General features: G+C 45.7%; 1 protein-coding gene and 1 non-coding gene across 4 annotated transcripts in view; one reads left to right on the forward strand and one right to left on the reverse strand.

The window, feature by feature from the left end:
• The window catches only part of HADH (hydroxyacyl-CoA dehydrogenase), a 47,496-nt gene that overhangs the window by 23,845 nt on the left and 9,146 nt on the right, over positions 1-14,505 (reverse strand). For all 3 annotated transcript variants that reach the window (XM_067735375.1, XM_067735374.1, XM_067735373.1), the window contains exon 2: positions 106-234. In XM_067735375.1, the coding sequence (XP_067591476.1) occupies positions 106-234 (129 nt within the window). The remainder of the gene's footprint in view (positions 1-105; positions 235-14,505) is intronic.
• On the forward strand, positions 12,899-13,032 carry LOC137224158 (small nucleolar RNA SNORA43). Its single transcript, XR_010943258.1, has one exon. It is a non-coding gene; the product is annotated as a small nucleolar RNA SNORA43 (small nucleolar RNA).

Genomic DNA, 14,505 nt, shown 5'->3' on the forward strand with positions numbered 1-14,505 from the left:
GTTTCAATTCAAACAAATTGAAAAAGCAAGCAAAGGCGAGAGCACCCTCACAAATGTGAAGTGGTCAGAGGACTGGTCTTGAGGACATGGACGACAAGAAATTACCTTGGGGTTTTCTGCAAACTTCTTCTTGGACACTTTCCGAAGGCTTTCCTCAATTCCCTTTCTAGATTTTGCCAGGATGTCCTCTGTTTGGTCCACCAACACTACTGTGTGGCCAGTTGCTGCAGCAACCTGGAGCAAAAAAAAAAAAAAGCAAGAAAACATAAAAGTTAAAAAAAAAAAAAAACCAGTAGATGGGAATTCCCTGGTGGTCCAGTGGTTAGGACTCAGCGCTTTCACCACTGGGGTTCAATCCCTGGTTGGGGAACTAAGATTCTGCAAGCCGTGTGGCGTGGCTCAAAACAAAAACAAAGAAACAGTAAAGTTTCATATTCTACATGAACTCTAACACCATTCTACTCAAAATACCGAATAAACATAACAAGCCAACAGTAATTAAACACACACTTCTTACTTCTTCCCAGGCACTGCTCTAAACCCTTAACACGATGACAATTCTCCAAACAACCTTACAAGGTTAAGAAATGTGCCCATGGTCACACAATAGGTAGGCCGCAGAGCTGGGATCTGAATCAAGGTTCTGAAGGCCACACTGTAACCACTACCCCGGGCTGCGCTGTCCAACACAGAAGCCACTAGCCACACAGGACTATTTAAATTAACTGAAATTAAGTAAAATTAAAAACTCAGCTCCTCAGTTGCACCAGTCCTATCTCAAGTGTTCAACAGCCCATTCCCAGAGCACCTACTCCCTCCCCAACCACCTTGCTTCCTTAGAGCTGGCCCAGCTTGTGCAGCTTGACCCGTGGCTCATCTCCGCTGCAGTCCTTAAGTCAGCAATGGGTAAGACTTTAACAATGGTGGCAAAAAGACTCATGTCCCCAAGGGCTAATTAGTGACAAGACTGCCAGGAAACTAGGTCTTGTCATCAACCAATTTAAAAGGAAAATTCCCCTCCCGTCCCCTTGCCCATCTTGGTTAAATCCTGAGGATACGTTTAGTGAAGCTGCCCCAAGTTCACATGGAGCCAGCCTAGTTTAGCCACAATCAATGACAAGTCAAGCCCTACCTACTTCATCACAGTTTGCCAACAGCTTTGGCAAAAACTGTGGAAAAGGTAGATACATTTTTTATTTCATATTACAGGTAGGTGTTATACTCAGTTCAAGCCATAAGTAATAGGACACATATGGCCTAAAACAAACATCAGTGATGCAAGATAACAGCACAACTGAGATACCTCTCAGGGTCTGGAGACACCCCACAGAACCACTGGCTTTGGAACGTCTGTGGACCAGTGGTACGTAAAAGAGGGACAGGTTAGCAGAAACAAACCTGCCCAGAGATGACAGTAAAGAGTAGTTCTAAACCACCATCATGATGTGATTCTGGAAACCAGGCAACTAAAAACTCAAAGTTGAAAACCAAAGAGGAAAAGAAAGAAACAGAAGAGAAAAATGCAAAGGAAAAAAGGTTCATATCCCAAAGAAAGATTTCCAAGGAACACTTCTAAAAACGATAAGACAGGTTTTAGATGGAAGTTAATTAACAACAGCGTCTCCCTGAGAACGCTGCACTTAGGGCTGCGAGTCTGAGCCTGCGGGGCCTGTAGGCCGCATAAGCACCGCCAACGACCCAGAGACTGGAACCGAGAAAAGGAAACACTGCCAGGACCGGAAGGCCTGACAACCACAGCAGGGCAATGGGGGTAACGGAATGAGTTATCTTGATAAAAAAACAGAGGAAAGAAGCAAACTTGCCCTGTCGGCACAAACACAGGCTGCAGGCAGCAGCAGGTCAAAGTAAAATAACACCCCGAAAGCTAAACACACATCAGTCCATACCAGGTTTCTCCCTAAGTAACAACAGACCAAGGCCCATCTTGCCAACACCTCAAATCACTGGACACAAATCTGAACCTCCAATTCAGTAAATTCAAACTAAAAAAGCAAGAGCAAGTTTAGAAACTGTGCAGGAAAGACCACACTGTGAGACTGTTTTCTTTAGAAAGGCTCTTGGCTGGTGTCTGGAAACATACATTTGGAGAGGGTTCCTGCTCGCGGTATCTAAACTGTGCAATATGGTTTACACTCACAACTGCTTTCCTTCTGAGAGTCTGAAATTCTGGTGCTTGCCAGGAAGAGGGTGCCTATGTGACCAGCCCCAATAAAAATCCTGGGCTCCGGGTCTCTAGTGAGCATCCCTAGTAGACAACATTTCACATGTGCTGTCACAACGTGCTGCTAGAGGAATTAAGTGTGTCCTGTTTGAGTTCACTGGGAGACGACTTGAGAAGCTGGCACCTGATTTCCTCTAGACTTTGTCCCACACGCCTTTTCCCTTTGCTGGTTCTGTTCTATATCCTTTTCCTGTAATAAGTTATAGCCACCATGGTGATGACTCTATGTTGGTCCTGTAAGTAAATCACCAAACCTGGAGAAGCGGGGGGAATTTGGTGAGGAACCCTGACACAGAAAACTAAGAAAATAAATCTCAAATTCCAGATGCAGCTGGTGATGAAACTGAACTGCTTTGAGGCAGGCAGCACTGGGGGGCAACAGCTGAAGGGAGGCGTGATGACCACTGGTCGGGCACCTCGTCTGCAAGGTGGGGCAAGCAGAGGTGCTGGCTTGGGGACCTTCCCTTTTTGTCTTGGTTCCTCTGACAGTCAGTCTGGAATAACACAAGTGGTTTTCACCTTGCTCCTCTTAACCTCTGACCTAGGTCATCCTTTCAATAGGCCAGACAGGATTCCTCAGGTTCCGCCTTTTGCCCAGGTCCCAATCCACTCTCCCGCACTTCACCTCCAGCAGCACTCGGGCTTTTTTGCTCCTCAAGGGGTTGCGGAGGAAAATTCAAGTACATTTGGAACAAGACAGTGCCAAAGCTGAAGGGAATAGAGACAAAGAAAGACAGCAAGGGACTTTGCTAGTGGTTCAGTGGTTAGGACTCCGTGCTTCCACTGCAGGGGACACTGGTTTGATCCCTGGTCGGGGAACTAACATCCCGGAAGCTGCAACTGGCGACCAAAAAAAAAAAAAGACAGCAAAGGCAGTGTCTTTCTGCTTTAAAACTTTATAATCCCACTGAGAAAACATGAAGGAAAAAAAACCACTCAACAATACAAAGCTCCATATGTGGGATGTCAAAGAAAATAAAAACCACATGGTGAAGAATTCTGTCAGGCAACAGATCTCAGAAAGCCGGGTAAGAAGAGTACACCTGGAATGCGCCATCTTCCCAAGGAACAAGGTATTAACCTTAAAGAGGTGGAGCAGAATAAGTGAAGGAGGTGGTATCATGCCATCTCTCTAGAAAGCCTCTTTCAGAGTTATTATAATCGTGTTTGTGACAGTCACAGGGCATTTTTGGTTATGTGGCAGATAAGCCATAACGCTATCCTTATGATTACTTTTTTTAAGTTGCAAGCAGAACCAAACCTAGAGAGGAAGCAACCCTCAAAAATTCAAGTGAACCAAGAGAGACTTACAAAAACACTAAAATTCAACTGGGAAAAACCCTGGCCAAAAAGCATTTTCAGCCTAAATGCTGACTTTCCACTCCTATCCAAAGTCCTCTGATAAACACCGCCAGCTGCCCACCCACACTCCCCCCCCCCCCGCCCCAGTCCCCCACCCCGGCCATAAGGAGACACTAGGCAATTCAGTCACTGCCTTGCTCATCCTGGCGTCTAAATGAGCACACTAGAGATGATACAGTATGTAGACAGCAGCCAAAACCAGCTATTAAATCAAGGCTCTCTAGGCGATGTTCCAGAAGAGCAAAGTGCATGTGTCAAATGACCCATGTCAAAGTTACTGAGGGTGTAAAATTTTTGTTTACTTTCTCATCTCAACCAGAAGATACAGGATGTGCAAGGAGGGGCCAAACCTCAGAGAGAAAGAAGACAGACAGATCTTCCCAGTGTCACTGATCACATCCTCCTCTGCAAAACCTCCCTCAGCCCCACCGTGCCTCAATGGTCTGAAAGAGGCTGCTCTTGTAGAAACTTTGTTCAATTTTTTTCTCTACCTCAACTGACTGCAGAATTTTCTACAATTTTGGGCTCTCCAAAATGCCTAAACTGGTATTTCTGGTGTAGTAAGAAAGCAACAATTGTATAATCTAAATGGTTATCCCTTTAACAATTTCTACTTCAGCTTTTCTTACCTTGGCTAACTCATAAAGCTTCAAGAAAATACGAAAGAAATCTTATGGTAGAGTCATTCCACAAATATAGTTAGAGAAAGACATTCTGGTTTAAACACAAAGTGGATATGGTTAGTGGGGAGTTCCCTGGTTGTCCAGTGGTTAGGACTTGATACTTTCACTGCCGTAGCCTGGGTTCAATCCCTAGTCAGGAAACTAAGATCCGGCAAGCTGTGCGGCACAGCCAAACAAACAAACAAAAAACCCAAAGTGGATTTGGTTCGGACTGAGTAGAGAAAATACGAGTGAAAAAGAGAAATTTACATTCTTGAAATATTTTCCATCTCATGGTGAAGCTCTTGGTTGCATAGCAGTAAACTGCCGTTACAGCACAGCTTCAAATGATTTCAAAGAAAGCAGTTATTTTCATCCTACCCACTTGTAGAGAGTAACCCAACCTAATGCTAAAGTTCCTTGCAATCATTTCTTGCAGACATACCCAAGAGACACAACGTTGGCAGTATCTTGAGAGCAACTTCCTGTCCTATTCATCTTTGCAAACCCCAGTGCCTGGTCTGTGGTGGGCACTCAATGTATATTTGTTGAATAAGTAAATGATCAAACTACATCTAGCCCACTGCCTGGTATGTATTAGATGCCTGATAACATTTCCACAGGATGAGTCTAATGTTCTTTGATTCTATTCATCTACTCCAAGTGGGGCTGATATTCCTCTCCTACTCTGTGTGTCTAAACGGGCTACCACTGGGATAGGGTCAGGATGCAGGCAGCCTGTCCCTTGCCCCCCTGCAATCCATGTCCAACCTGGAAGCTGCATGACTCTCATCCCAGACTGGCTCAGTAAGCTGATGCAACCTTCAGCATGGCCAGCAGTCAGATCTTCATTCATGGCTTCAGCTACACGCGGGTTTGAAGGCAAAAACCAGAAAAAACAGAACAGGAAGTGCTGTGTTTTTCTTGGAAGCCAAGTAACTGTACTGGGGTATACAAACAATCTGGACAGCGGGGAAGCTGTCAAATAGTTTGGATGAAAAAAATGCAGATTATTAGGAAACGCTTTCCACCCAATGACCAGGGGTCACAGACGAGAACTTTGGCCTCTCAGAGGTGAGCACTTTTGCTCCCCCGCGCCAACACCCGCACTCCCATGGGGTGGAGGGCAAGCACCATTTAGAATCCCGTGCTGAGCACGGCTCTACGTGCGTTCCCTTTACTACTACTGCCTCCTCGTGGCTCAACCCCGTGTCGTGGCTGCTCCAGGCCCTGGGACAAGGTGAGGAACAAAACAAATCTCCTGCTCTCAGAGAGCTTTCACTGCTCATAAATTACCCCGTTTGGTCTGCACAACAGCCTTTGGGGGAGGCACTGTAACAGTAAACAAAGTCTGGATGTGATGGGGCTTTGACGCTAGGGCCGCCTGTATCCAAGCTCACGTGCTGGCTGTTCCTGACCCGGAAAGGCATGGCTGGGTCTGAGGGGAACAGTCTGAGACAGCTCTGAGCTGGGCAAGGGCCAGACTCTGGAGCCCGTCTGCCAACTGTGAGACAGAAAAATTCCTTAACTCCCAGAGGCTGTCTCCTCACCCACAAAAATGGGCAGCAGAGCTGCTGAGAGGATTAAAAGAGTTAATATACACTAGGGACTGTGCCTAGCATATCACAACAGCTTAACGATTTTACTCTAGGCAGGCCCCTTCCTCCTTCTGCAAGGGTCCAAGGCCTAATGCTGGATCCAGGTACAGACTCCAAAGGTAAATTACTTTATTTTGCTTTTACAATTACATCTTCTGATCTCACGACTTGTTCCCTTTTTGGTTTTCATTTTCAGGTTTCCTCTTCTGTGTCCTTCCATTTTTACAAACAGGCTAGGATCTCTCTTCATTTAAAAAGAATGTTTAGGGACTTCCCTGGTGGCACAGTGGTTAGGAATCCGCCTGCCCAATGCAGGGGACACGGGTTCGATCCCTGGTCCGGGAAGATCCCACATGCCGCAGAGCAACTAAGCCCATGTACCACAACTACTGAGCCTGCGCTCTAGAGCCCGCGAGCCACAACTACTGAAGCCCGCGTGCCTAAAGCCTGAGCTCCACAAGAGAAACCACTGCAATGAGAAACCTGAGCACCACAACAAAGAGCAGCCCCCGCTCAATACAACTAGAGAAAGCCCGTGTGCAGCAATGAAGACGCAACACAACCAAATTAATTAATTAAAAAAATAGAATGTTTAAAAAGCAGGGGGGGGACACCCACAAGCTTCCTTAGCCACCTGAAGCTGGCCTTTGCTTCACCACAGAAGTCTTTCAATTACTGGGGAGGCACAGTGGTATGTGGAGCGCGAGTTCTAGAACTGGACTTCCTAGATTGAAACCCTGGCTTAGCCACTTACTGCATAACTTTGGACAAGTTATACAGCCTCTTTATCTATGATTTCCTGATCTGTGATAAGGAAAACAACAGTGCCCATTTCATAAGATTGTTGTGAAAATTAAAGAAGTTAAAGCGTTTAAAGTGTATAGACCAACGCCAAGCACAAAGAAGGTGCACAATGCTTGTTAGATGTCACTCTCGTCACTACACTTTGCACTCTCACTTTCCCCCTGAGCCATGCAATTCCTAAACCCTAGCGATGAGGCTTCCTCCACCAGTACTGTGGTATGAATGTACAGATAACTTATCAATGGTCTTCTAAGTGCTAAAGCCAATGCCTGTTCTTTAGCTCCATATTCTACTTTTCCACAGCCCTACACACTGCCAGCTAAACCATCCTTTTTGAAACTCTCCAATTTCTTACCTCTATTTTTTATCTGTTCCTTTTAGCCATATTAATTCTCTCCATCTTCTCAGCTTTTGAACAAAGGTATCCTTCAAGGTTCTGCTGTCAGTATTCTTTTTCTCTGTCTTTATAGCCTTTCTTTCTGGAATCTTAATCATTCGCATAATTCCAGCTATGTATGAAACCAGCATATTCTGTCCTAAGCTACAGTCAACACCTTGACCCTAAAAACCAATTCTCCTTGACCTTCATTAATACTACCACTATCCTGAGGGTCACAATTTGCTGGACAACACTTTTTTCTTAAACTCAACCCTTAATTACGTCCAAAGAAATTATATCCACTATTCAAGGCCCATTTCAAAAGCTACCCTCTCCATGAAGCCTTTTTCCAAATGAATGTCTTCTTTCCTCTGTTTTGAAACCTTAGACCTAGACTTTTACTGCTGTTATTATGCTGCTTCACACCAAAGTCAGCTGTGTCACGTGGATCTTTGTCTAATGATCTCTGCTCTTGGATCTGAATCTCTTGATAGCAGACACTGATCTGGTCCCTGTGTCCCCTAGCACTCATCACTTGCACACGGTGGTTGTCCAATAAATAACTGCTCAATACCAGGTGCCTAGAGCACAGTGACCTGAGCCCGTGCTCTCCTCCGGCCACACACTTTTCCCTTATGCTGCTTCATGGCTCCACGACCCTGCCCTTAGGTTCCCTCCACCAGAAAGCACCTCTGCCTCACTGTTGCCTGGGGGACTCCAACTCGTCCTTCATGATCCAAGAGAGGCCCTCTCTCCTTTAATGAAAGCTCTCCCAACCTCTAGCAGAGGTGGTCACTCCTTTGTGCCTCTACTGATTTACAGATACAGCAGGTCTTTCCTGCAGGACTCCAAATACAGAAAGAAAATAGAGTGCGGAGCTGGTGAGAGCCACCAGCTACCAATGGCCACTCAGTTATGTAACGGTAGCCAGAACCCCAGGATGTGAATACAACAGAGGAATCAAAAACAAATGGTCATAAAACAAATGGTCATAAACAATTTCATGTTGTAAAAATCTCACAAATTTCAGAATGAAGGTCATAAACCAATGAGTATGTAGGAGAAATTCCAGATGTGAAAGATAAATTAGACATGAAAAAGCTGACCAACACCAACTTCTGATGATGACTCAAAATAATACCTAGAGACCTTTTCAAAAGAGCTGCTGTATCATCCACTTCTTCAGAGTCTGAAGTAGCTGTTACCACAAATCCCAACATAGGGTAGTTCTGGCACACTCCTAACTGCAATCCAACCAAAATTTCCAGTAAATATAAATTTCATATACGTATATGTGGTGTAATGTATACATATGCCTTTTTATAACATGTACTTTTTTAATGTTCCTTTTCCCTCACCCTAAGAAGATATATCTTATATGTAATGTTATATCTTAAGTGTCTAAAAGCCATATCTTAAGGTATTTAAACCACTAAAACTTTCATCTGTATCAGGTGACATCCCAGATATGATAAGCAGGCGATCTGTGCCTTTATGACAATTAACTGTTCATACTTGTGCTCCTTCCTCTGGACAGTGAGCAATTCAAGAGCAGCAGCCACATGTTACCTTCAACTGCCCCAGTGCCTGGCACAAAGGGACACAATATTCATGAAAAGAAGGCATGAATAACAGCTGTATTTTTTAAAAGCGTCAATTTGTAAATTATCTTAGGAATAAGTTCTCAAGAAATCATGACTGGTTTTGCTACTAGAAACTCTTTATAACAAATTTTACAAACCAAGTTATTTTAGAATTATGAAAAATCACACTCTTAGTTTGAAAAGGATAGGAAGAAAAAAAGAGTTAATAACTGGAGCCTTTAGTCAATTACCAAGTGAAAAAAATGCCACAAAAATGCCTGGTATTTTGTGAGCAGTCCAACCATTTTCTGGCACTGGTGGAGATGCCAGGCAAAAGGGGAACTGGAGGGCAACCGCCGTGTAATATGACCACCTCTGTAATTTCAAAACTGGATTTATGCTTAATTTCCTCCAGCATGTCAATGTGTCCTGTACCATTTATCAAAGGGGCTGTGGGCACACACAGCCCCTTTGACGGACAGGATGTGTCCGTCCATCCTGTGAGGGACACGTGCGTGAGCCAGGTCAAGGATGACCACAGACATGTGACATAGGTTCCTCTTCAGGTTTCTCATCAACGTATGTTTCTTCTCTATCATAGAAGGGAGAAAGTGAGGCACCTTAATTTCTCAACTACTGCAAGGTCAGAGATTGGCAAAAGTATTTACTGTTCAGCTTTATTAGCTACAGATGATCAAGATCCTCTATTTTTAGAGCAGGAAGACCAGTGTGGTGGCTTTCACACTTTTTAGCCATGAAATCCTTCCTCCTAAGAATGTATACAGAAGAGCAATACATAAAGCATGGGTCAGGGAAGAGGGGTTTGGGAACCACCAAGGAGATTCACTGAACTCCTAACCCTAAAGTCTGTCAGAGCATAGTGTAAAAACCTCTGATCTATTCACATCTGTTAGGATGGCTATTATTAAAAAAAAAAAACAAAAACAAAACCATAAAATAAGTGTTAGCAAGGATATGGAGAAATTGGAACCCTTGCACACTGCTGACGGGTAAAACAGTACAGCCACTGTAGAATATGGTATGGCAGTTCCTCCAAAAATTAAAAATAATTACCATATTATCCAGCAATTCCACTTCTGGGTATATACCCAAAAGAACTGAAGCAAGACTGTAACACAGTTACAACTGTAACACAGTTGTAGACCATGTTCATAGAAGCATTATTCACAATAACCAAAAGGTGGAAGCAGCCCAAGTGTCCATCAATGGATGAATGGAAAAACAAAAGGTAGTGTGGACATGCAATGGAATATGATGCCATTAAAAATATTCCAATGCAATATTATTCCCTAAAAAGGAAAGAAATTCTGACACATGCTACAACACAAATGAACCTTTAAGATTTTTAGGTGAAATAAGGCAGTCACAAAAGGACAAATACTGTAGGATTCCTCCTATAGGTAGTATCTAGAACACAGTCAAATTCAGAGACCGAAAAGTAAAGCAATGGCTGCCGGGGGCTGGGGGAAGGGGAGATGGGGAGTTATTACTTAACAGGCATGCACTTAAATGCCACTGAACTGTACATTTTTAAATGGTCAAAATGATGTCTTTATGTATTTTTTACCACGCACACACAAAACCTTTAATCCAACACAACACCTTCATTTTACTGAGAAAGAAACATTAACTAAAGCAAAAAAATTATTCACCTAAGATCACATACAGGCACTGAAGTGTTCTATCCAAAACATAATTCTGTAAAAGGCACTTCTGTCTACATTACTAACTCCATTAAACTTTTCAGTGGCTCCCATGACCACAGAATAAAAGTTCTTACACATGGCATGCAAGGTCCTCCAGGAAAGGGACCCACCTCCTCTCCAGACATGGTGTTCACCATCACCTGAGACTCTAAGACCACCACAAGGCTTGTAGTTGCCCACACCTGCTACTACTGCCTCTCACCTCCAGGACTTCGTACTGCCCATGCCTCCTCCCCAACTTCCCCTCATTAAGTAAGCCTGAGTATCACTTCCAGATACTAAGCATCCCCACCCCAAGATCCTCTTCGTCCCAGGCACAGCATCTGTGTTCCAGTAATACCCCTGCATACCCTTACCATCCACCCACCACGGTGTGTGATGATTACCCGTTTAAGTGCTGTCTCCCCGACTCCTGGATTCTGACTAAACGTCATTCTATCTTTGTCGGCTGAATAGACCCTGCATGGCTGGGGTGGGCCCTCAGGAAATGTTGACTGAATAAATACATCTGCTGGGAAAAGCCAAGATGAGATTAGGTCTCCTGAAGGTCCAAGGCTCTCTTCATAGGGTTGCTTAGGGCCTCCCCTCATAATGTGAAAATAACTAGACTGGAGTTCCAGTTCAAGACAGTACAGTAGGAAGATCCTGAACTCACGTCCTCCCATAGACACACTGAGTCTACAGCTACATATGGAACAATTTCCTCTTTAAAAAAACCTAAAGAGGGGCTGAGTGATGACTACACGTCAGGCAAAAGAGAAGAAAACCACAAGGTGGGTAGGAGAGGCTGGGATACAATCTCATCATAAACCCCATGCAGGGAGGGACCTTGGAACCTGGAGCTTCTCCCTGAAGAGCAAGGGGCTTGCACCCACATCAGGCATCCCAACTTTTGGGTCATACACTTGAGATGACCCTCCAAAACTTCTGGCTTTGAAAACCAACAAGGTTCATGTCCCAAGACCCACAAGACTCTAGCAATCTGAGAAGCCACTCTTAAAAGGCTCACGTGCTCAGGTTCACACACCCCAGGGCCCAGCTCAGAGGCAGCTGATCACACCAGACTTAAAATAAAGGAAGCTGACCTGCTTATATTAAAGCGTCAGCCTGAAGGGCAGGCATCTAATTTCACACACACATCTAAAAGCCGGCTGTAACACTCTCCAGGTATGGAGACCGGTAGGCACCACCTCTGCGCTCTCCCTGTGCCATTCTCCAGAGCACCAGTGTCTCCTGGTGGGAAGCTTCTGCACGTGTCTGGTGCCCCAATTTTTGCGGCCGCTGCTAAGCAGTGCCTCTTGATTGCCTGCCTCTGGAGGCTAGGTGAGTTTGCATTCCTGGCCCCGTAGGACTGTAATAATTGGTGTCACCCAGAAAGGAGCTCATACCCATCTGGCACCCCACTTTTTGCTACTGCTGCCAGGGGACACCTCTACATCGCCTGGCTCTGGTGATCAGTGGGGTTTATGTTCGTGGTTCCCACAGGACTGTAACCAACAGAGAAAGTTCTTAAAGGGCTACCAGAAAGGAGCTTATACACTCATCCGGTGCCCTAATTTCTGTGGCTGCCACTCAGGGAACACTTCCAGATCACCTGGCTCTGGTGGCCAGAGGGGCTTAATGCCTAAGGCTCCAAGGACTGTATGTATCTAATTACTTCTAAAAGCTGATGCCTGAGGGCCTGGCTTCCAGGTGGCCTGAATCTAGATGCTGAGATTCTTCCCTTTGGGACATTAACAGGACTTGGCACATCCTCAACTACTAAGAGCTGTTAAAAACATAACAGGGTACTTGGATAAGCACAGAGGTTGGAGACAACCAGGAGCTGAGGCAGGGATGAACAACAGGGTTCATCTTCTACATGAGGTCACTCCTTCAGGGCTGGGAGACGTGATTGTTCCATCTACCGTTTAGAGTCAAGCAAACTGAAGAAACAGAGGATTATGTTCCAAATGAAAGAACAAGATAAAACCTCAGGAAAAAACCGTAATAAAGCAGAGACAAGTAATGTACCTGATAGAGTGCAAAGTAGTGGTCATAAAGATGTTCACCAAATTGAGCAGGAGAATAGATGAACACAGGGAGAACTTCAACAAAGACATGGAAAATAAAGAAAGTACCAAACAGAAGTCACAGAGCTAAAGAATACAATAACTGAACTGAAAAAGCAAGCTATAGAGGTTAAACAGCAGAATACATAAAGCAGAAGAATGAGTCAACTAGAAGACAAAGCATAAAACTCAACCAATCACAGCAGCACAAAGAGAATGAAAAAAGTGAAGATAGCTTAAGAGACTTATTGTACAACATCAAGTATACTAACATTCACGTTACTGTGTCCTAGAAGGAGAAGAGAGGGAGAAGGGAGAAAACTTATTCCAAGAAATAATGGCAGAAAAATTCCCTAACCTGGGGAAAAGAAACAGACATCCAGATCCAGTAAGGCCAAAGAGTTTCAAATAAGAAGAACCCAAGAGACCCACACCAAGACACATTATAATTAAAATGTCAAAAGTGAAAGACAAGGAGAGCTGCCCTGCAGATGCCGGACTTGCCGGCACCACGGGTGCGGCTGCCCTGCTGCACCTGTGACGCTGGGGCAGAGAGGAAGCGGCTACTTCTACGCTCAATGCTCAGAAGAGTGGGCGCTTAGGATGATTTGTAGCCGGACATCACCAAAAGCTGCGTGAGAAAGCACCTTGTTTCCACGTGCAATTGCAGTGGGAGCTGTGCGCAGGCCCTTGAACACTTTGATATTCTTTTTCTTTATAAAATAAGGCTTGTCGCGAGAATTAAATGAGATATGTGTACAACCACATGGCAAGCTTTGGGCACAATGGGATTGACCAGGAGAGGGTCTCCTTATTGGAAATGATTGTTCTGTTGGTCTGTCTGGCGAAGACTTTTGAGGAATCCTTGGGCAAGTGTGACATGCATCCCTGGCTGAGGGCCGCTGAGCTGGTATCAAGGCCCTGTAGGGCCTCCAGGCCCTGTTCAGAGCAGGGTCCTAGGTGGGGGCGAGGGGGGCCCAGAGCCACCTGGTCCACAAGCACTCGTGCTCTGAGGACCCTGAGACGTGTCACTCTGGAAGGAAGGCCAGAGGTTCGCTCCTGGCATTTGTCCTATTGATGAGGCAGAAGTCGGGCCCCTGTGTGGAGCCCCTCGATGGGCCAAATGTAACCCTATAAAATGATCATCCAAACCAGGGGCGTCCTGGTCTCCTTGCGGGTGGAGAGTGCATTTTGCTATTTCCCGAAATGTTTAAGTTGGAGAGCTGAACAAAAGCTGTAGGTCAGTGGCTCTCGACTAGGGGCAGTTTGTCCCCCTCCCAGGGCACATGGCAATGTGCAGGGCAGGAAAGGGGTAGCAGTGCTGCTGGCATCTAGTTGGTGGGGGCCAGGGTTGTAACTACATGTCCTGTGGTGCCCAGGACAGCTCCATAGTAAAGCTACAGGGTCCCAAATGCTGATAGGGCCAAGGCTGACAAAACCTGCTATAGAAAATATGGTTTGGGGGTGATTCACGGATTGGATTCCATTTGTCAGGTCCGTGGGCCCAGCTCGGTCCTGTGCAGCTAGTCAGTGGAATAGACCTGCAGGTGTGGCTCTTGTCACTCTAGGACTGGCTTCAGGACAGATCCTGCTGATGAGGCCAGGGCACCATCCTCAGTTCTGCAGGACAGTGCACTGGAGGGGAGCCGGGGGGTGTGTGCCTGACTCACAGCACGGCGTCCACGCACACCCAGTCTGCCGGCAAGGGCGGTGGAGAGCCGGGGAAGTCATGGCCTTGGGAATGTCTTCTGATGAAAAAGAACCTGCAGGCTTATCTAATAACTTTTGTGTGGAACGTTGGTGTGTTGAAAAGCAGTTCTGTGTGCTTTCCCCCTTGGTGTGGATCAGCAGCGCTGAGGCAGCAGGCGTGATACAGAAGTGTGAGCAGAGACGGTCTGGAATCCCCAAACTCCAGGGAAACTAAAGGTGACAGCAAGCCAGTGAAGAGGACAGGAGTTGGGGCCAGTGGTGGTGGTGGCAGCCCAGCAGGCACCCCTCGTCTCAGGGCCCTAATCCTGGCTCCAGCCGGGTGGTCAGGGGAACTGCAAGGTCTTCTGGGCGAGCAGAGCCCACAGTCCTGAGCTGTTCTTCGCTGTG

This window comes from Pseudorca crassidens, chromosome 4 (assembly GCF_039906515.1).
Source record: "Pseudorca crassidens isolate mPseCra1 chromosome 4, mPseCra1.hap1, whole genome shotgun sequence".
Lineage (NCBI taxonomy): Eukaryota > Metazoa > Chordata > Mammalia > Artiodactyla > Delphinidae > Pseudorca > Pseudorca crassidens.